The following is a 24,097-nucleotide window of genomic DNA, read 5'->3' as shown; positions in this document are numbered from 1 at the left end:
TGAGAAGATTGATACCACTTTCATTTGTGTCCATTCAATATGAAGCTACAATTCGGAGAACAAGTGGTCAGCTGGAGACGCACGAAAGACACAGGTGTGAAGAGCGATGTGTCTAGGCTGTCCACTTGTGCTCGGATCACCGAAAGGCATTTTAAAACCGAGTGTAATCATGGTCTGATTCGGTGTTTGATTGACAGCAGCTGGCTGGCTGTCAGGGTGCTGGCCACCGTAGAGAGCGAAAGACAAAGTACACAAACGTGTTGTAGTTTACATGTTATGGGTAGACAATGTGTTGTGAGTGGTATTGAATGGTTAAGGACCATAGCCGCATCCAATCGGACCGAAGTGATGTTTGCAAGCATGCTTGGGCTATATGCTGTTCAATGTGCTGCAGCTGAGCAGCTGATTAGCTGTGTGGCCTGCAAACTGAAGTTAGCAGTGCAATTTCCCTGGTGAATTTTTGGAGAACTAAGTGATTTACAGAGCTGATATGTACGCTGTAGGAAATAGAAAATGCTATTTCATTTCAGTTGGACATTAATAGCTCAGCACATAACCCTGATAAACCAGATACAAGTGAGAGTTGTATCGATCTTCTCATCTGACTCTTGTCGGATTGAAAATAAGCATAGAAGAAATGGAGCTCAGTGTGCTTTACAAAAAAATGTTAAATGTACAAATGTTGGCCTATATACTCCAAAGGTCAAGGAGATAAACCTTTGAAGCATTCATTTTTTGAAACATGCATAATTCAGCGTTTCACTCTTACAAATGAAATATTATGAAATAAAATGCAATGATGCAAAACACTTCCACAAAGTATTTTTTTTTTTAAATTACACTACTGTGTGCAGGTTCTGTACTTTTGATCATCAGAAAACAGATGCAGGTCTTTTCAATATGATTTCAATAGATTTTGAAGCTCCATTTGTTTTCATATCATGTATATTCCACCGCTTTAATTAGTCTCCCTGCTTGACTGCTGCTTTGGTGGAAACTATGGCCCGGAGTCATCTCTCCACTGTGTCAAAGGGTATGGCGCCGTCAGAGGAAGACTAAGGTAAGAAGGACAGGGTGCCAGGAAAAAGGGGCGTGACTGCATCTGTAAATAGTGGGGTTATTTTGGGCTTACCACGGTTGTACAGGGGAGCACCGCCTAGGCCTGCCTTCTGTTACTATGGGGATGGGCGCTTCATAACTTTGCTGGATGGAAAAAGTGTGGAGGACTGGCAGGTGGCACACAGGAGCGTGGCACGGCTCCCATGGCGAGGAGCTGTTTCACTCATAAATACCCACCACTAACAATACTCACCGGGAAAAACACAGCCCTTTGCTTGTACTTATATATCAGAAGCTTCTTGCATTTTATCCTGCTAAAGTACAGTGGTTTGTATTTCACTTTGAAACAAAAATGGAAGACCAAATACCATCTTCTGATTGATTGAAGTGCCCTCATTGCTGGCAACTGCATAGGTAAAATTGTAAGATGTAAAAGACAGAGTACCTACAACAATTTTTCTAGCAATTTGAATGGTAATAAAGTAAAATAAATAAATGAATCAATGTAAATATTCATTGAAGTTAAAAGCATGGGGGAAACTGTATTTGTCCTCCTCTTGTCAATGTCCAACTGTCTGTGTTTTATCAGGTATATATGTACAGGTTGGAACAGTCCGAGGTTTACTGAGGTCAAGCAATAACACAAGAAAATCACCGAGCCAAGTTATAGTGAAGGCCTTAAAACTAAAGCATAGCCATATGGGCCATACTGTACATGTAATAGTCAAAGAATGCTTTTAGAGGAAAAAAGACTGAATCCATTACTGACTGGTTTACTATTATTTAATACAAAATGCATTATCTTAGAAAAATAGAACTTTTTAAGTTTCTGCATATCATTTTATTCTTATAAATGTTGATACAACACCGAAATGATTGAGAACTTGGGTAATGTATGGTCACCATTATGCCATTTATTAATTCATTGCTGGAAACACATTAAAATGCACTTAAAACACATTTCATTTTTTCATAAATATTTCATATTAAAGATAAATATGTTTCACCTTGTGCCTACACAGACAAAGCATTATAGAGTTGCAATGATCTTGCATCCAAAAAAGAGAGTAAGGCACAAAATAGAAACCTTATTCATACAGTTTAATCATGCTATTATATTATGTCCAAAAAAATGTATAAGGAAGCTATATTATGTCGGCTAAATGATCCCCAACATTAGTACAATATGCATGCTCTAAAAGACAGTTAACATGAAAAAGGCTGCAGCTGTGTGAGAGAAGAGCAGACGTAGGTACGTTTATGACATGACTGGAAATCCATCTACAATATTTGGTCTGTTTCTACGGTAAAGTGCATAATGTTTTTGTTTGTACGGGGAACCGCTGAACGTTAAAGTCTCCGAAAGAAAAAGGAAACTTGGACAATAATTTCACCAAAGATAAAATCCTTTGGTTTACTCACATCAATTATTGCCAGCTGTAAGTAACAGTCCTGCCCACTCCTCAGTGGAATCACCCAAGAGTAAAACTGAGCCGCAGACTTTGATTATCCCTGTGCCTATTTACATGCAAACCTGCAGTGCAAGAAGTAACAGACAAATATATATTGTCCAGCATTATTCTCATCTAAATTCAGCAGGTAAGCCTACCATTGTTCAACTATTTTATAGCTGGGGGAGAAGAAAACTCCTGTTCTACCTGCCTTTTATAAGCCCCCTGCAACCAGGAACTGTTGTCATAGGATATGTACTATATATTTCTTGGATTGTCTGTGCATCATTGTTGATGTCATGGTTTGGGTGGGAGGGCTGGAAGACCGGGGCAGAATGATAAAAAATAGGCACTAAGGTGAAAAAGCATTACAAGGTAGTAGAAATGGTACAAATCATATCAAGGGCAAATGTAACAAAAGGGGAAGCTAAATAGCAAACTGCATGATATAAGTATAAGGCATACATATTTTCAAATACATGTTTATACAAAAGAATATCATACAATAACATTCAGTATAAATGAACAATGAGATAATAATGAGGAAGCAAGAAAAAAATACAATTCTAATCTATTCACATACTCCCTACATATTTTCCAGCCTTTTTATTCTGTTTCCCTGTAAACAAATCATTGAAATGATACAAAACTGTCTTATAAAAACTTCCACTTTGGGTTACAATGAACCATTTGCATTTAGCGTGACGGCTGCTGTTGTTTGCTGTCAATATCACTGCTGTAAGGCACCGATTCGGTTGTTGCGGACTGACTGCACAAACAAATGAACCAAAGTGATGAAGCATGACACTTATTGTCCCATTAGCTTGTCCATGCATTAACATACAGATCACACTAAGAATATGAAAGATTGTCATTTTGTCAACAATAGAAGTAATTCAGTCTCTTTGAGCTGTTTGGTCCACTAAAGAACATCTGCTGTAACTTAAGGCAAGTGTAGTCGTATACTTTGCCCCTGATATCACTTCCCTTTTTTTCTAAATATAACATTCATCTGTTCAAATGGAGCTTGGAGCCAGTGATTGTCAATGTGAGTCTGCAGCAAGTCTGTGAGCTAGGAGGAGCTGATGGTCAGGTGGGACATCCTGGTCACAAATGTATTCTTCATCATCTGGATCTCTGGGGGGTTTAATCCTCTTTTTGTTGATGCTGCTGCTGTTTGAGTGTGTGTGTGTGTGTGTGTGTGTGCGCGCGCTGCGAAAGACTTTTGGACGTCTATGCATGAGTGTGCACGGAAATGCTGGAGAGGTCGTTCCTGATGATCTCGTTAACTGTGAAAAGAAAAGAGAAGATCATTATTAACTAGTCACATTGGAAATAAATTCTGATCATTTAAACACTATTACACTTAGCTATAGAGGTGACCTATAGAAGTCACAAAGGCTAGGCTTGTGATAGGAAGGTTGTCAGTTTAAATTCCTGCCAAGGATGGATTTCAAATCAGGCAAAGTGGGAAACTGCCCCAAGGGCTCTTTGTGTCCATTGCTGTGTGCAAAATGAAAGGGTCAAGCCACAGATTTTACCCATTACCACAGTTGCGTAATGTCTTATGCGACTGTGAAGGGAGCTTTCTAAAGCTACCATAAGTCTGAAAACATCTCAGTTTTAGACTTGATAACAGAGAGCCTGTGTTGCAAACTAGGGCTGTGGCGTTTTAAAAGAAGTGGGTGTTTGCCAAACAGGGAGGGTCTAATAAAAGATGCTATCAAGTTGCATTATTGGAAATGTAGGATCCAGGTTTTTTTTTTTAGAAAACCGTACATATTGCACAGTGGGAGTGGGAGGTGTGTGTGCGTGTGTGTGTGTGGATAGGGGCCCAGAAGCTCATTTTTGCCCTGGGCCCCTGCACCAGCCATGATCCCTGTCAATGCTGGGGAAAAAAGAGTGATTAGTTTGTATCTAATGCCTGTGTTGGTCACAGTATAAATGTAAGTTGTGTATTATTTACAAGTTGTGTGGTAGTTTCAACATTTTGCATCCATCCAATGACATCACATCAACAGAGAGCACTTGAAACATTGTAACTCTTGGCAGCCTGCAATAAATAATGTCACATGAGGTACTCCTGCCCTGAATACTTGGCATAGATGTGGTCAAGTTGAAAGATACTAGATAACAGTAGCTGCAATCCAAACATATCACTGTCGTTACCAGCCTTTAAAACTCGTATCGGCCCCATACACACATCTCTGTTTTGAAGTCTTTCCTTCACTACTTCCTGTGCCCGCGCCTTTCCCACAGTCGGGCAGACACACATCAGTCCCCAGCCTTTATCTCCTCTGTGTTTTTTGGCAAAACAGAGGGAAGTGACTGTGAAGATGGCGAGGACCCCGAGCCCTGCAGCTTAACGCAAACAAGAAGCTCCTCAGCTTGCTGTGATAAAGTGCGCTGATGCAGACAGAGAGAGAGAAAGTCTGGTGAAACCACCATCCGCAGTAAGGAGCCGAGACAGGAAGTCCACCCACTCTGAGGCCCAGAGTAGGCCTGCAGTGTGTTATCACTAGATACTGTTTGGTGAATTGTGAAGCATCTGCACTGACCAAGACAAAAACATCAAAGAGAGAAAACAAGACAGCGTCCATTTAATATCCTGATACCATTTCAATGCTGTGAACTATTTTCGGTACAATATTGAACGGCTATGGTGCTGATAAAAATGACAATAATGTACTTTTTCTTGTACAACAATGGTACCGATGTTAGTCAAACTGGTCCATGGGAAATGAAGTGTAGTAACACCACAGCAATATGTACACGTATTACCAAGGATGGGGACAGAAATACACAAGCAAATACATGAATAAAGTGTCAAAGATGACACTTAAATAAGTAGGCCACACACCTACAATAGCATGCCTTGTTTGCTATATGCAGTCAAACATCCACCCACACACACACACCCACACACACACACACACCCACACACACACACACACACACACACACACACACACACACACACACACACACACACACACACACACACACACACAGATAGTTTGGGACTCACCTCCCTAAACAGGAGGAACTCCCATTGGAAAATTCCCACCTGTGCCAACAACGCTGGCTGTTTTCAACTCTATTCCACTCCGGGCTCAACAGGCATTTACATGCTGAGGTTATTTTTAGCTCTGCCAATGCAGGACATAAAGGAAGTGAAAGCACATGTAATAATTAGATGATCAGACAATAATGTTGCTGCTCTTCTTGGTTGGTTGATGAGAGGAAACAGCTCCAGGTCATTTTGAAGAAGGAAAGGGAAAACCCAAAAGGTCGGCGGCAAAAAGCCACAAACGTACCATTTATTTTTCTCAGATGGGAAAGCAGTGGATTCCTTTCTTGTTTGCAGTCACTGTACAGAAAATAGTGACGTTTCCCCCGCCCACATATCAACTGCAGTGTTATTTTGCTGCGCTTTATCAACTAATATTTTCCATTGGCATGCCTGATGATGTTCCGTTCTGAAGAAGCGAGTGATAAAGAGAGAAGAAAAGGTAAAACTCTGGCCCCTGTGTTTTCATCTCTGTACTCTTACAGCAAAGTGAGAATCTAAGAAACAGGATGTGGCCAACAGTTACACCACAATAACACCAAGCTGCTATTTATAGCTGTTTAAAGGGGTAGCTTGTGGCATTATTTAGTTGAAACAACTTCTCGGAAACGAAAAGAAAATCCGAAAGAACATTTGATAAAACCTGAATGGCTGACATAAACAGGTAATGACTGTGAATGAATACACAATGTGCATATGCTAAATTTCAAACCAGTCAGGTAGTTTTTGGCAACAGCTCTCCAAATGCATTTAGTTTAACTTAGTGAAACTATTTTATTTATTCAATCGATTTTATTTAGTTCAAATAATCAGAATAATAATCAGAATCATTTATTTGTCATTGGCATTGTCACAATGAAATTTAAGTGCTACTCCTTCTGGTGCATAGAAGTATACATTCATACAGACAGGCCATACCCTTCCACAAACCATACCCTGACATACACATAATGGGTATTAATCAAAATGTCTTGATTATGTGTTGACAATAAGAAAATCCTCTGACAGAAGAACCAAGATTTTTAAGTCAAACTCTACCGCATGACAGATCTTCGTTTTTGAGTCTGTCTCACCTTCCACAAAGGGACTAGACAACCACAAACAAGCAGAATAAGGGAAGGCAGTAAAACATGCTGAGGAACATTTTCAACCTCTTGCATAATATGGAAAGGCAGAGGTATAGCACAATATCTGCTCTGTAAAATAGGCCTTGTAAAGCTAGTTGCAGTGTTAAAGCAAAACAAAAACATGCCAGATAATTACATGCCAGATGACTTTATCTGACTTTCCTGGTTTCTATATGCTATCATAAAAAGTATGAATCCTATGTTATGTTACACAACAATATGTTTGTTGTCAGATATGTACATAAATGAACTCTCAGTGGCCTGGTATCCCGCTCAACAGCATTGGAAAATTATTTTGTTTTTTCTTTTTTCAGTTGCCCAGGTTAATAATGGAAAGCTTTAACTGGGAGGACACCCTCTCATGAATAAACATAAACAGTGGAAAATTGAACTCAAAATATTCCCCTGCTGTACAAAAAAAAAAGAAGAAGAAAAGAGACGTGCCCTGTTAGTCTAGTTAAACAGAGTGACATCCTTTATTAGCAGTTGTGCCAGTGCAATCAGTGAACCGCAGCCCGGACCTGTCAGGACTTATAGTTAGGGCTGGGCGGCTGGGAGATCTATTTCAGGCAGGTGTGAGAGTGGCACAAAAATATGACTGTGTTTCACTCTGATGCCAGTTCAATGGGCAATTCAGCTCCTTTGTGAAGGCCTACCAGTGTTTCTTGGCAGTGGCTTGGAGCTAACCTCCCCCCCACTCCCAACGTCTCCATCGGGTGTGACTGCTGGCTGAATGAATGTTGACATCGCATAAATGATTTGCTTCTACCTGTTTAGAAGGGGTGGTGCAGTACCCCCAGTGCACATGCTGTCTGTGCCGAGCATACATCAACAATACAGTACAGGTCAACTTTTATAAACTGCACCCATTTCAGTTATAAAGCAACTATGTACAGTCACACACAGAGGTGGGGCAACAATTTGCTCAATGTGTGACAGCTTGTCTAAGACCGACTATAGCCGAAGGCCCAGACTAAGCAGGCTCTCAGAACAAAAATAGCACAGCTTTAAAATAACATGAGGGGCTGTGTAGGTGTGGACATGTTGGTACAGGTAACAGGGAGAAGATACATAGATCTACACATAAGATCTAAGCTAGGAAGTCCAGTGGGAGGAATATATCCATTTTTTGAAGTCTTGAAGGGAGGGTAGGGAATTTCTGAAGTGGGGTTGTATGAGGTACTTATCTATAGTCAGTGTATTACCTATAATAGAGGACGGTTGGCATGCCCCCAGTTTGGAGAATGTTTGTGTTATTATGTGACTTTGGTGTTGTAAAGGGTTAGTTTGGATTCACCAAAGTCACACAAATAACACAAACTAACCGATCAAAGCAAACGGTAGACTAGCAACTCTGGTGTTCTGTTTTTGTCAAAGGAGCTTGGTGGCGTTGCAGAAAGCATAGATAGATATAACGGCTTCAGTTCCTCGTCAGAAAGGCTGTCTGACCGCAAGGTAAAGCAGTGAAAATATTAGAAATATAACATTGCTTAAACCGATATTGATTTTTTTAGGCAGGCCTTTTTGAGGGGGCTAAAATGTGTTTAGCTGCTGACCCTGTCCGCAGCAGTACATTAAGCTTCCATGTCGGTACTCCTGCCTGCATCTCCAAACTGGCGCCGCACTAACCACCATCTACTGTAGGTAATACACTGACTATTAGGGGTGTGCAAAAAAATGGATTCACATTCGAATTGCAATTCAAGCTCTACCGATTCAAAATCGATTCATAGAATTCCAAAAATCGATTCATATTTTTTTGTCTACTGCAATCACATGGGAAAAGTAACTACATTTACAGACTGTGAATCGTTTTTTTAATCGAGAATCGTTTTTGAATCGAAAATCGAGTTTGAGTCGAATCTTGAGCCTGAAAATCGATATTGAATCGAATAGTGACATTTTCTGAATCGTGCACCCCTACTGACTATGGATAAGTACCTCATACAACAGAGCCAAAACAAGCAGTTTATAATACTAGAACCAGGATTTTACAACTGTGGAAAGTTACCACGGTGACAATTTAATCTCCATTGTGATGGTCCCAAGGTAAACAGTAGAACAGTTGCAGCAAAAGTTGAGCCAGGATTAACCCCCAATTTATACCAGTTGCGGAACGGCGGTGGAGTCAATAGGTTTCCATTAAAGTCAATGTGTGTATTTCCATTGACTGCAGAACGGCTGCGTTCCGACTCCGGCAGAGCTCCGGCGATCCGCAGCCCTCCAGAGCAGATACGCAGAGCTTCTATTTTTGCCGGACGCCGGAGAGCTCCGCAGCAATACAGCACACGGCAGATAGTGCGGGACAGGAAGTCGAGCACAGAAACAAAATAAAACATTGGTTAATTTTCAAAATAAAATACACCGTGCTCACGGCAGGTCATATTTCCCTGCACTACACCTTGAAAACACAGCACAGAGTTGTTTCCCCTCTACTCCTCTGGATGGAAACAAACTGTTGTTGGTTTTGTGGTTCTATTCTCCCTGAATTCACGAGATCTAGTGGGTCCTCGTGACTTCAGCTGTCAGTCATGGCTGCAGCCGTTCCGCAAAAAATCCGGACCTGGTGGGTATTGACGGACGGTGGAGCACGCAGCCGATATGCAGCGTAGCCACTCCGCAGCCGTTCCGCATTCAGTGGAAATCCAGGGTAACTTTTAAGCTGAAGACCTCTGTGTCGGGACTGTGCCAACACAGTGGTGTCTGAAATTAGTAAGGATGATTTTTGACGCGGAAAGGAACTTGTAGATAAACACCCCATTTTAACCCACACGTTTTTCCAACTGTGAAAAATCCATCAATGGTACTAACACCAATACGAAAAAAATATATATGTGAAAGCAATGTATAGCAATATGAGCAGCAATTATGGAACCAATCCAAACTAAAAGACATGTTGTGATACATGATAACATAAAGTTACTTTGTGCTTTTTGTAAAAAAACAACAACTTGTAAACCTGAGAAAGCTAGATATGTTTTTTTATATAATAAACAAGCTGTAATGGTGCTGTAAATTTGACCTCCTTTTTATTCAGTAATCCAAGCACATGGGCGTTGTGACTTCATTGGGCTTCTCTGAGAGTTCAGTGTGAACCTGACCTGCATTGGGGATTTAGTTAGCATTGTTAGAGGAGAGCGCTGTGCATTTGGGTGCGATAACAGCCAGGCTTCCTCAGAGTACAGAGGACGCCCTTATGGTTTGGTGAGACGCAGAACCTCGAGTCCCGAGAGCCGCTCGGAGGTTCATGCTGTCGTAACACGATCTCCTCGGACCAAATCAGATTACCTGACCGGCAATGACCTGGCAGAGAGAGACGTCACCTTCCCCTGGCTTCCCTCAGCTGACTATCCAAAACACAACCTCGGAACTCAAGGCTGTAACGGAGGCTTCCTGCCAAGGGACTTCTGTTCTCACTCGGAGTCTCTTGATACCAAAGTAGAAGAGGGCACCTTCCTCTCACTTTCACTACATTACACATTAAATACACGGCAGCTGTGTTAGGGTCAAGGACCTTCACGCTGTAGCAAAGGGGGATTTGTTAGAACAAGGAGGTCGTTTCCTTCTATTGTGGCCCTCAAGACTCTCCACAGCATTTGAGGAAGTAAGTCTGAGTCATAGAAGCCCCCTCGTATAAACACAGATAAACACCGGCATCAAATCTGTGCAGGCGGAGAGCAAAAGAGGAGACTGGCTGCGAGACAGACGCAACGTTAAACCTCATATGAACTGCTTTCATGCGATTTGCTGGGGAAGCCAAACTAAAGCTCAAACTTGCTGGAGAGAGACAATTGAATTTCCTGGTACATATGACTTTTGTTTCCCCACTATATCAAATCTTCTCTCGGGCCTCAGCAGAAACACTTAATGGACCATTTGCTGCCTCCCACACACAGCTCAAACGGCTGGACGGAGAGAGGGGCTCAGACAGCGTCACTTATCTTGCGTTGATAACCAGCAGCGTCACAAATAGGAATGGGGTCAGAGGTCAGAACACACACACACACATAAATGACAAGGATGAGAGGAATTAAGATGGAGAGACCGAGAGGGGATGAGCGAAATCGAGGGAGAGACACAATCATATTTCTCCGCAGATAAACACAAATGAAAAGAGACAGTGTTCCACTAATGCTTCATCATGATAAAGTGCTTCATCAATTCATCTGAGCCTTGCAGGTAGACGGCTTCTAATCCATCGCAGGGATCCCTTTGGGCCTAATGATGTGATGACAAGCTGGGCTGATGTGTGAAGCCCTGGGCTTTCCCACGAGGAACCACTCAGTCTCCACAGACCGACAGAGGAGATGGGGAGAAGAAGAGTGAACGAGATAGGGCTGCAGAGCCGCAGTATGTTTTAAAAACAAAGCTGAGTTTACCCTGAGAGTTGAGGTTTTACAACTGCCCTGCAGCATCTGTTTGGTACTGTGCAAAAAACACAGCTGGGCCAGGGGCCAAGAGCCAATCATCTCCTCACACTGCTAAGGTGAACTATGACGCCATTAATTGTATGATTTAGACGTAGAGTCCAAGGGTGCCCTTGTGCATAGTAATAGAAAGCAACAAAGCAAGAAATAGTTGATATGAAAAGGAGAGGGAAGACGAAGAAGAGAGGTGGGACAGAGGAGAGCCAGAGGTACAGTGAGACAGATTTTGAACATGATTTAACAGCACAGAGGGGTCCAGAGCAGGGATGCTAGAAGACGAGTGATATGATTCGTCTTTTGGAAAGCTGAAGAGAAAAGAAGAAATAAAGTATGGAGTGTAAACAGTGAGTGCTCTGATGTCACTAAAGAGATTTCCAATCAATATGTCTGCTGCTGTTTTTAGACAGGGACTCCTGGCTCAGTTGGATAAGAGAGCTGGAGCAGCGTCGAGAAAAAAAACGATGACATACTGTCCGTGCCTCATGTGGAGAGTCAAAGTCTCTAATCTCCACCAGCGAGTCTCTAACGTGCCTGACTTTTTCAGAGCACATGCTTTATGGCTCTCAGCTGAATCTGACAAAACAAATCTCACAAAGCAAATGGCTGGAATCAGGAGCATTTAGGTGTCTTGCCTACGCCAGACTAAAATCGCTCAAAAACAGCCAAATTAACTAGCAAGGGCCAGGTATCATACATTTTTGATACCGGTACCAATAACAATACCGTGACTTCGATACCGGTTCCTAAACAATTTTAGATACCAATTTTAGAAAAATCCAGTTTAACAAAAAGAAATTACAACATTACACATTACGACACAAATCTTTTCATTTATTTGTCAGATCCTTCTACGGGAGATTTATTTGTGAGATCCTTACCTGATGAGACTTACTCCTTAGGTATTGAAATTTGGTACTGAATGATACTCGATACTATGGAGGCAATTCAGTCGGTGCCTAAAAAGTGAATTGAATTCGGTACCCAGCCCTACTAGCAATGCTGTGATCCAGGCTGGAGAACAATAAAACAGCAGCATCCCAGAATTAGAAATCTAAAGACAACAACTTTTACTGAAGGTGATGTCACTGATGTGCTTATTTTGGCCACAGCGGTGCGTAACCTTTGTCTTTGATCTTGCATAGTGTGCTGTGCCTCTCCCTATCTCACCTCACGCTTTCTCTCTTTGTGATCCTGCCGCTTCCCTCACCTCCTCCTCCTCCTCTCATTTCCTCCCGGGCCCCAGAAGGCCACGGGTGTGCTCACTCGAGTCGGTCTCCAGGGAGGATGAGGGGGAGGTGTTTACATGGTTGGAGCTGCTCTCCAGTGTCCTCATCACTGATTTCTCTGTAATCAGTGTGCCGTCAGTTCTGACTCCCTTGCAAACAATAACAACATACAAAAATATATATTGTAACTGTCCAGAAACAATGAACCTAATTTTCTTTTGTTTGAGCTAATGATATGTTTTTCTTTTCTTATTCTTTTAATTATCTTGTGACCCTTACATATATTGGGAGTAGTATTGAGAATACCAAGTTGGGAACCACTGATCTAGTACACTAAGTGCACTTGCACATGAACATGTAGGGTGTACCTTTTCAACGGAAAAAGGAAAGGATACCACAGTACCACCCACACAGTTTGATTGACATGCGATGTCAACAAGTGCCTTGCAGATGCTCAAACGCTGAGCAGCAAAACGGTGGTTTCATTTCTTTTCATTCCACAGTTCAGTTTTATTGCATTGAGTTGTATTTATTTCACTGCAGTGGAGGAATAGCACAACAGAACTCCACAATCAAAGTGTTTCTCAAAAGCAAACATAAAAGTACAAAGCTAAAGAGCTTCTGACATATAGTGTGTATGGATGACTCAAGAGTGTGAGAAAATCAAAAGTTGTTTCACACAACTAGTGAACACCAAAGCCTGAAAATACACCAAACTGAGTGAAACACACACATCTTTGCGATTGAGATATGAAAGGAGACAGATTAAAACTCTTTGTATGGCTCATTACCATTGGGTTTATGGAGAAAAAAAAATAACTCAGCCATCTGATAAACTCCCTGTGATTGATTCAGAATTAGAAAGGTATGCTCCCCTGGATGGCTCGAGATTTCACTGGTTTTGAAAATGGCACACGGTGAACAAAAATATGAGCATATTGAAACGATCATACTTCAGTGGGTTCCAGCTGTCTGAGTGAGAATTTGGCTGCGCACCTGCATATACTACGATTTATAACTGCATTTGCACTGTGCTTCTTTAAATCACCTGTTGCCTGTCAGTCATTATGTGGGATTTCAGAATTGTTTTTTTTCTTTTATTAAATGCAGAGGATCTGTGTTCTCTGTGTCCAAAAAGGTTGCCTCAGTGCAAACTTTTATTGTTCACTATCCATCACAGACAGAAGGCTGAGAGAGGCTCCTTCCTGTTTTCTAATGTGCATGTCTGCTTGTGAGTGTGTATCTGCACACCGTGGACTTTGGTTAACCTGTCTGTTTTGCCATTCCAGCATTAAGCTCTGCCTGCTATCATCTGCTAGCAAGAGTTTTGCTCTGTAAGTGTCAAGACTGCTCAGTTGTTCACATGGTTGGTCAGTTGTTTCAAACCAAACTGGTTGTACGGAGCAGCCAGGCCTCCGGGGGACCCGCGCATGGTTCTTCGACTCTTCCTTTCTTCTTTTTTTTCCCGAGAAAAAAGAACAGCTACAGCACACTGGACACTACAGTGCAGTCCTCTTGCTCAAACTGGCAATCCTAGTCTCTTATGGAATGTTTTACAGCTTTGGAAAGCATGCTCCAATGAAAGTAACATTTCCACTGATCCGATTCTTGACAAGCTGGACAGAGTGTTTTTAAAGTCACAGAAAAAGGCACTAAAGGTAACTAAATCTTAAAAAGCTCCTGCTGCGCACAAGGACATGGCCTCTCTCTTTTTTAACATCCCCGCTGAGCTCTAGTACTGAAGCAGAGTGTGATCTGATTAACACTCTGTCTGCTGACCCTGAGAGCTGCCCTGCAACTTTAAATCCTCAACGCCATCGGGGATTCAAAGAAACAGAGGAGGAGGTCGCCTCAGGGCACATCGTGGGCCTATTCAGGTAGACCAGTCTGGAGGCAGGGCAGAGGCCATCTCGGCAAAAGTTTCACTTATCTCCTTTCCATCGACTTCCCTTTGATTTTTCATAGACAGGCACATTTTCATCCATCTGGAAACTGTATCATTTTCAAGAAACTCAGGCTGTGTCAGAGTCAGAGATGAATATTACTGGTGATACTCTTCCAGGGATAGAAGGTGAGACACACACATTTGCTGTCAACTGTAAATCATAGAACCGCATTTTCACCTGCTTCTGTTCGTGCTGTTTCGAATCATACCAATTTAACAGTTGCTGGCGCTTCGGGAGTCAACCCGCCACTTAAATACCTTAACAGAAACAAGAGCCTGCTATTTTACTCTATGAAGCGGTAAATCTAACTGATTTAATTAAAATGTACATGACATTTTAATTCACACAGTAGTTCGAGGCCAAGTTTTCCAACTCAAGCTCTCTGCAGATTTGACGTGACTGATTTACAACATGTGCAGTAAGAAATGTCTTGTCTTCAGGTACTAGAAGGTCCGATGGATTTCAGGAGTAAGTTGTCCATTTCAGCATATTAAAACAACAGTACCACTTTCTGTGGTGTTTCTGTCTGTGTTTATGAGTTGTAATTAATGGCCCTGATAAAGTTGGTCTTGCATTGTCAGACCTTCCTCCACACATGCATTTTTGGATAGGAGAAAAAAAACGCTCTGGGTTGTTTGCAGTTCTTTAAACCAATCACAATCGTCTTGGGCGGCGCTAAGCTCTGGACGCAGCGATGGTGGCTCTGCAAATTGGTCTCGGGAAGGAACTTGTTTTGGTGGAACATTTGCAGCCCGCAAAAGAAAACGCCACATATATTAAGTGAAGTGTTCACACAATACAGTAACCTGAGCTATATAAATTAGCTGGATACATGTTTAAACGTAAGTTACTCTTACCAGTGTATCTCTGTGTGTACTTTGTCCACAGCAATCGCTGCCAATGGGTCCTGAAACGTCCCAGTTAGAGAGTAAATGCTGTAAACGTATTCTTTGTAAATCTTTACAATCATTCCCTGAAAGAACCAAGCAGGCCTGCCTTGTTGCACGATCCAAATGTTCTTCCAAACTTGCCATTTTCAGCGTGTAGCTTGCTAGCTCGAAGTTTGTTGTTATTTCCCGAAGCGAAGGGATTTTGAGAACGCAACACACAGACAGCGGAAGGTGATCATCAGCCATGATCATGTCAGGCAATTATCCTGGAAATGTACTTCCGTTGATCCAGACTATATTGAAGGTGATTAAATAACTTACAAATGCTTTTTTGATCACTTATAAGCTATTAATAGATACCAAACACCCTGAAAGCTGTTGTTATTAATGGCATATAACTTTAAAACATTAGTGAATGATTTATAAAGAATAAATAATACCATATAAACACTTTATAAAGGGGGCCTTATTAGAAAGTCATACCAACACCCTTAGATGGGAACAATTTAACCCTTTATATTTAGCATTAATCAGTGTATTAATACTTAATACATGGTTGATAGCACACTATAATGTAGCTGCAAGTAGATCTTAGGGCATTTTAAGAGTTTATTTATGTACTTACACAACTACAACTATGAAGCATTTGTAACTAATGGTGCAGTAACTAGTGACAGTTAATGAATGATGGCTAACACAGTATAGCATAGTTGTAACCATATGAAAGTGTACATGATTACACCCATTCTTACAATGTGTTAGAACATTGTAAGAATGGGATCATTCCCAGGCAGAATAAAAACTGTTTATAAATGTGCCCAGAAGTCATAAAGACATTTTAAGCTTGAAGATGAAATACTCTAACAAAACAAAAAAACAAAAAATGGTCCTATTGCTAGATTTCTACTGGGGCTTTTAGCTGCATCTCATGGCCTTCATCAAGGGATGCCATTTTCTCAAAAGTTATAATGCATAAACATTTGAAAGCTGGGATATTTCAATGCTATAAAACGCAGCACAGCGGTTAGTTAAAAGCCCCTTGGCCTTTCTTGAGCTAAAGACCTTAATGGTGAGGTTTGCGTAGCGCCGCTGTAGCCTTTCATTAGCTAATCTCTCAATGCTTCACGCTATAAAAAAAAGGCTTACTGAGCGTGAAAGGATTTCCCTGTTTGTTAGCACGTTGTTTTCAGAGGAACTGAGCTCAGCTGAGTACAATCAGGAGAGTTGGGGGACCCATTGAGCCTTATAACTGCCATGGGTCATATGTCAACAGTAGGACACTTACAGTTCAGTTGTTATGATCATTCCCTTCCCTGAAATAAACCCATTCACCCACTGCTTGGTAAGTCTCTGCACTGCAAGCGGCCACTGATGGGAGAGGAAGAAAATGTGATCTTTAACTTTGGAGATGTTTATCTTTCTGTGACTTTTAGTCTTTTGGTTTGAACAGCTTTAGCTGGGAAAGGAGCATGTGGTCTGTCTGTGTGTGTGTGTGTGTGTGTGTGTGTGTGTGTGTGTGTGTGTGCGTGTGAGGAACAGGGGCAGTGGGAAAAGCTGCCAGGGAAAATCACCAAGATCGCATGCTTCTTTGCTACTTTCTTCCACCTCAGATTTTCCCCTCTTTCTGTTAGCCTGTCTGTGTGTCTGTGTCTCTTTTATTCCTATGGCTGATCGGATTCTTCTCATGCTCACTGAATATTCCTGGATGTGAGGACATGATGAGAATCTCCTGACCCAAGATCTCAAAACACTAAAATAAATCTCATGGCTTGAGGCTGTCTCTCCATTTTAGGGCCATAAGCTATGACAGAACAGATATCACACACAAAAAAAAGAACACCTTCTTCAAGTGTTTGTCTCGGGGAAAAATAGTTAGATTGAGATTATAATAATTTTAGACAAATTCATTATTTTGAACTGACGCATTTTACGTCTGTGTTTAGAATGATTTGTCAATGGACTGTAACACTAAAACAGGGGACATGTGTATTTGGTTTATAGTCTTGTGGCAGATTCTACTGAGACGCTCACTCTTTCAAAGTTTATATCTGCATCTGTATTTCACCTTCCGTCTCCATGCCCCCTCCTCCTCTTTCTCTTAATAACTCCCACCCAATTCTTCCTGAGGTATCTGCGCATGGAGGAGACGGCCAACTCTGGCATGAGTTGCAAAACCCAACGGCTTTCCCCATCCCCACTGGCTGGATCAGACTTCTCTGTTGACATCCGTCGCTACAGGATACTATTTCACTGAGCTAACACATTTCAGATGGGGAGCTGTTATTAAGTGGTCTGGGATGGAGACCTGCTCCTGTTTACTGATGCCACAGGTATTTACATCCCATAAATACAAAACCAAAAACACTGGAACTGCTGGGGGAGAATATCTCCGTGTGGTTGCGATCAAATGGAGAATCACATCTTTGAGGCACATAACTGCCCGTGTCTTTGAGCAAGACACCCCACAAGCTCCAGGGCTGTCGTCCAGACTCCGATCCTAACCCCTGACCTCCCTGTAGGGAGTCAAAGAAGAAAAAATGTGTCTTTCTGCAAATACATTCTGCTTGTTTGGTGTTTAGTATGTTCCCTGGACTGCATGAGTTTTCCATGTGCTCATATGTTTAGTGCCAGCAGGAAATATCCAAGTTTCGAGGCAAATTTATGGATTTTGTGACTGTGCAATGTTTGTGGAGTTCGCAGCAATATCGCAGATATTAGCCCCACAGAGGAACAGTGTTTTATGGTAAATATAGTAGTGGTGAAATGTTTGCGGAGATTATAGAACGTTCTATCAATCACAAACAAAGTAGTAAACATAGTAAACCGTCATCGAATCACAACCTCTGAAATGAGGACTTCAATGAAATGAGGAGTTCTGCCCATGCCACAGAGACATTTTGCCCTAGAGCACCTGACGCAGAAAACAGTGTCAATGGATTGAATTCAGCCAGAAAGAAAGCAGCTAATGGCTTGGATCATGCTTAAATTCAACCATGACCAAGGCACAGGCAACAACCTCACAGCCTTGAGGAAGGAGACGCTCTCAGTCAGCACCCTGTCAACCGCACTGACATTTGTCATATTATGATTCAGTAATGAGAGTGTCTGGAGTGAGGTGGTAACGTCGGGAGAATCTATAAGATATATATGACGTATCATGTACTGAAGTAATTTAACTGTAACAAACTTGTTTGGAGAAAGAAGCCCTATGGCTTTACCATGCTATATTTGAGTGTATACTTCACTGAAGTCTCTTTTGCTATTAATGCCAGGTTATTGACTTCCATACAAACTCCACGTAGTAAGCCCACTTTTTACACAGCTTGGAATAATGAAAGAAAATATCACACAAATCTCTACAGTAGCAAATCTGCGTCACGCATAGCTGACATTTGGGCAAAATAAACCTGAAACCCCTTCAAAAGTCTCCCATCTAAATGTCTGCGTATATCAGATCCCAGACACAAAAGAAACCCAATTTGTTTAGATAATTTAGCTGCAGTTTTTCAGCAGACACATTCTTTCTCAGTGACTGTGGATACTATGACGGAGCGACTGAAACCAGACCAGATCCTCTGGCTCGCACACACACATAAAAGCCAGCGAGGCTGCGGTAATGAATGGACTGAATTCGTACGGATTCATCTTTCTGTGCGTATCAAAACTAATAATATACAGTATTCCCAATGGTGTTACAAAAAGCTAAAAATCTAATACTGTGACCCCATTGCCATGGTCATATGTAACCACTTAGATCCAATTATTTGCTGAACTGCAAGCAATCTTGGACAATTGTGTCTATAATTGGGTGGGTTTCATAGTTTGTGTAGCAAAAAAAGAAAAAAGAAAAAACTGATCACAACCAGGAATCTAAATGCTCTTATGTTCAGCCAATGGGACAGAGATAAAAGAGATGTAAGAGGAAACAGAGGGTGCTAAGGTAATCCAGAGCCCTCCCACTCAACTGCAAAGGTATTCCTCTTCTATTCAAAGACGCAACGGTATTCTCTGGGTTCCATTACTGTACTTCCATTGTAACTTCCACAATTTATATTACAAACTAACGTAATGTTTAAGCACACTGTTATCTGCTTTATGAGAGTTCAGTTTCTAACGTTTTTTCCCCCCTCTTTTCCAATGTTACATGAATGAACAAGTTTGTAAGATCAAGTTATAAGTTTGTGTCTTTTAGCAAAATGTAATAAGCTAATTGATCAATTAATATCAAACATAACCTCTACTACAACCAGATCAACATCTATTCACATTTTCTACTGAGTGAGCACACCCCTTCGAGTACTTGGGGAGGTCTGTAATATCTGATAATGGGTAATAAGAGACATAGCTGCTCTATTCACACAGTAAAAGTAATGTTTTTTGATTCTAATGAGAAGAAATGGAATAAAATCTATTGCTGATCCCAAAAGTGTAGTTGTTGAATCATAGCTTAGGCGGTCAATGACTCTTAAAGGCCAATCCTTGAGTCCAGCTACCAATTAATTTTTTTCCTACGACTATAAAACTTCTCCAGCAAAGCCCAACATTTTACTTACATCTCACGGTGTCAAGAGCTGCCAGGAAAACAGGAACCCTAATATGAGAACGCAAGCAATGACAACAAGAGTAACTTTGTAGTCATAAATAATAAAAAAGCCATCAACCTTCTTCTAACAACCCGTCAATATCACTGAGTCTAGAAGGAGACTATGTTCTTGGCATTGCACTTAACCACAAGACAGCCTTTCTTTCTGTGCACTCTGAGCTTGAGCTTGACCTGCTCCCTGAAGGCCGGAGGGTCAGAGGTGGAGTGTTGTGAAAGCACAGGCTGTCACTGTGTTACAGCGCTTCCACATCTCGCTGATTCTACTAACTAAAAGAGACACACACAGGATATTGGAATACCTTCTGCAGTCTACAGTCAGTCTACAGTTAATGCTGTTGTCAATCTAAACATCCTTGATTCTCTTCGACACATCTTTGAAATCAGTTTAGTCTGAGTAGTATAACTATGAAGTCTGTTTCAATCTTTTACACGCACACACACACACACACCAGTACACACCGTCTAAGTACACAGGAGCAGCTCTGCTTTAGTGGGTCCCATTAGACAGGTCGACCTCCACTATAATGAATCCCCCTTCCCCCTCCCCCCTAAATCCTCTCTCTCTTCTGCCCCCCTCCAATCCCAGAGCCAGCCTTGCGGCACACTCCAATGTTAGCGACTCAGCATGTTTTCAGCGTGGTGCGGACGCGCTCTCAATCATCATTAGGGGTTTTGCAGAATCCTGGGGTCTGGGCAACCTGCCAGGATGTGTAAAAGTTTCCATGAGGAAAGCCTTGAGTGGCCTTCAGAAGCTTCGGTGGTGGACGGAGATCCTCAGGAAGGTTAGAATGCCTTTTTTTGTTGTTGGAGGGAGGAAGGGAGGGAGGGAGGAAAGGAGGGCTGACAACAATTCTGTTTTCATTTTGAGAAAACAAGCCTATTAAAAGTATAGGAGTTTCAAATGCACCAACCTTGAATTGAGGAGGAAACAATCACAAGGAAACACGAGGCAATCAGAGCACATATGTCAAATGTCAGAAATCGGCAGAGGCTGCGTTGCACTCTGTGTTTTTCTTATTTTGGGGAATAAGGGCCCTCTGTTTCCCAGAGAAGCAGCTGGTAGAAATCTGGCCCTCTGATTGGGGCTAGTTTTTTAGCTGTGTGCTGCATTCAGCTGCACTTCATGATATCACCCATCACAGCAGCAGCTAATGAGACAGGACACACGGCAGCAGCCTCACAGGACCAGACTCTTAGCACAGGCAGAACACTACTTCTGCTCTACACACACGCACACATCTGCAGCAAAATATCTATAAACACAAGGAATAGGGGTCCGTGTGAAGGATTTGCAACAAGTGATGTGGGGGATTTTTCAAAATAGTTTGTGTTAAAAAAGCCAAGTCTGAGATCAAAAGTGTACATGTGTGTGTTTGTGTGTGTGTGTGTGTGTGTGTGTGTGTGTGTGTGTGTGTGTGTGTGTGTGTGTGTGTGTGTGTGTGTGCATGGACATGTGTGTCAGTGGTTGTTTGAGACAAGAGGGGGTATGATGTCACCAGAATTGCTCCTTCAGACGTGTGAGAAAGCATTCCGTCATTTTAGTAGTTCTTTTTTGGCCTAATTAGTACGGCCAACACGGCAAACTTAAATGCTGCAGACTGTGTTTTTCATAAATTCTATTGTTATATACACTGATGTCATTTGACTGGCGTTTTGCTCACAGTCATGTGCCTGGTAAAGTACAGATAGTGGACTGTGAGTAAGTAGGAAATGTCTGAAAACTTCGGTTTTATGTGAGTCCCTCCATGCGTTGTTTACGATGCTGAGTCAACAAGCTGATCTCATAGAAATGAAATGGATAGAAAGTTCATTCCATTTCATTCAAATTAATGTAGCAGAATGGTCAGAGCGGCAGCCATTGTTGATGTGTGCTGTTGCCATGGCAGCGGACTAACTTTTTATATAAACTTCCCAACAACTTCTCCAAACCATACGATGATAGGTCGTTTATTCCTACTGTCTAATACGACCCACTGAAGCGTTTTCCGTCCTCATATCTAAACCAGAGAACGTAACGGTCACGGTTTTAAACACGTGGTTAACCTTGTGAAACAGTTGCAGTTTGGTTAGGTTTAGGCACCAAAACTACTTAGTTTACAAAAAGATTGTGGTTTAGGTTAAAATCAGACGTTACTTCAATTCCGGTTACACGCGTGATGCAGCTCTGTTTGTTCCGTAAAACTCCTGTTTTCCTTTATTTTTAAAATGGGACACAAACCATAGTCTCCTGGGTGAAAGTCCTGTGTTTGTTAGACCCATCCACAACCCTTACCTTACTCTGTTTGCGGAATTTGGTGCTCCTATACTATACTATAATATACTATACTATACTATACTCACATTACTTCCTGTTTTGCTCTCGTCATAATTACTACGGTTACTAGAGGGCGCGTCCACTACAAACGTAAATATGAGTCGTAATTTCTGCTCAGACAAACGACTTATGTGGGCAATTTTAGGGGGAGGACAATCTCAAACTTCCATATAAACCGACTTGCGGCAATTCAATGGCCTTTCTAGCCATTTTATTTCTATGGCTGATCTGCTGCTTTATTCCAGCTAAAACAAGTGAGGCTGAAGGATGTGAGAGCCAACACACCACCGAGTAAAAAAAGGCTGCTTCAACATAGATAAAACCTCATTGCAGACACCAGTCTCATCATCGCCTCATGTCTTGCACTATAGTTAGTAAGCTTCTATCACAGCAGAGGGAAGAGTTTAGCGCATTACAATGGAGACTGTGTAATGCAGCCAGGGGGGGTTTACATCCCAGACTCCCTCCATACTAACCAAGCTCCTTGCGGTACAGTAGCTCACCGTTGATAAGTTGAGTGATTTCTCAGGGGCTGCGTAAAACCTGGGCCTGGCCAGAGAGACACATTTCCTCTGGCTGATGAGAGCCGGAGGCCTCAGCGTTCGAGCGTGGGAGGCGCTCCACTCTTGGGGGAGATCAAGTGTGCTCCCGCAGACTCCAAATCACCGGCCCCCAATTGCTGGGGAGGAACGCTACTCTACACGGCTGGCGTTAAATCACCGCCACTGTGGTGAGGTCATCCGCTTGTCTTCCCTCTCTAATGGAGCGCTCAGCTCGCTAACATACGGTGGTAATGCGTGTGGACAGGGAGCGGGACGCCCTGTGAGCTGCCTTCCGATCTTATTTATTTTAGCTTAGGGCTCATTTGAGGGGTTTGGGAAGGGCTTGGGCCTGGGAGCAGTAGAGGCCTTTGGAGTATGCTGTTACCACCACACACTTACAGGGACTCCAGTAGCTCACCACAGATGCTCGCACAGACGTTAGGTGATGCAAAACGGCAGCGCATTGAGGTTTTTCAAAGGGGCTGCCTCACTGTCCTTGGTCAATCGATACACATTCCTGCACACCCCTAATGCAACTGTAATCACTGGCTGAATACATTTGGCCACTGGGTTGGAGACAGATAGAGCCTGCTAAAGTGACAGTGGATGGAGTAGTGGGGAAGAGAAACAAGATTACGTGATTTCACCTTATCACTGCTATGTACATTGGGCATATCTTCATACTGTTGGTGTAAAAGGAGCCCTTGCCAACCTTATTACAAAATGCTTACTAAAGCTACAGTTTCACTCTATTCAATTAATGCTGAAATGAAAGCTTCTGTATGCCATAACTGTTGCAAACAGTCAGAGAGAGTTTCAAAGGAGCAGTTTTGCTACTGTATATGAACTGAGGAAAATGAGGCAAAAGTAAACAAAAGAGAAAAAAAAAGGAAAGAGAAAAGAAACAGTTGGAAATCAGTTTATAGAGCTGATAACAGACAGACACTCCCCCCCTGTCTTTGCATTGTCTGTTTATGAGGTGAGGACTAATGGGACTCATCAGGACTGACAGATATGCTGACAAGTGCATTTCAACTCAATTACAGTTCCACAGCAAAACACCCCTGATACCCTCGTGCCTATCAACCCTCTGCTCCTATTAACACACACACACACACACACACACACACACACACACACATACACACTACATCAGTTTGCTGAACAGGGTGATATTCCTTGAGTTCAGTGCAAAATTGTCTTCACTCAACCTCCATTACAATGCAGGGGCATTTTAAAATTTCAAACTGGCACAATGCCATTGATTTGCTCTATGAATATATATATATATATATATATATATATATATATATATATATATATATATATATATATATATATATATATATATATGTATATGATAACAAGTGGAGCCTCTGCTAACACAGATAACAGGTTGGTGGTGACCTGAACACGTAATGTAGGATGGACCAGGAGGCAAT

The 24,097-nt window shown here is 41.9% G+C and overlaps 1 protein-coding gene across 2 annotated transcripts in view; it reads right to left on the bottom strand.

Moving 5' to 3' along the window:
* Nucleotides 1-1,961: 1,961 nt before the first annotated feature.
* LOC116035329 (nuclear factor of activated T-cells, cytoplasmic 1-like) overlaps nucleotides 1,962-24,097 on the bottom strand; it is a 66,486-nt gene continuing 44,350 nt past the window's right edge. For both annotated transcript variants that reach the window (XM_031278357.2, XM_031278358.2), the window contains exon 10: nucleotides 1,962-3,799. In XM_031278357.2, coding sequence (XP_031134217.1) covers nucleotides 3,744-3,799 — 56 coding nt within the window. In that variant the 3' untranslated portion in view covers nucleotides 1,962-3,743. The remainder of the gene's footprint in view (nucleotides 3,800-24,097) is intronic.

This window comes from Sander lucioperca, chromosome 10 (genome assembly GCF_008315115.2).
Source record: "Sander lucioperca isolate FBNREF2018 chromosome 10, SLUC_FBN_1.2, whole genome shotgun sequence".
NCBI lineage: Eukaryota > Metazoa > Chordata > Actinopteri > Perciformes > Percidae > Sander > Sander lucioperca.
The sequence above is the reverse complement of the archived record's forward strand: the minus strand, read 5'-3'. Positions and strand labels throughout refer to the sequence as shown.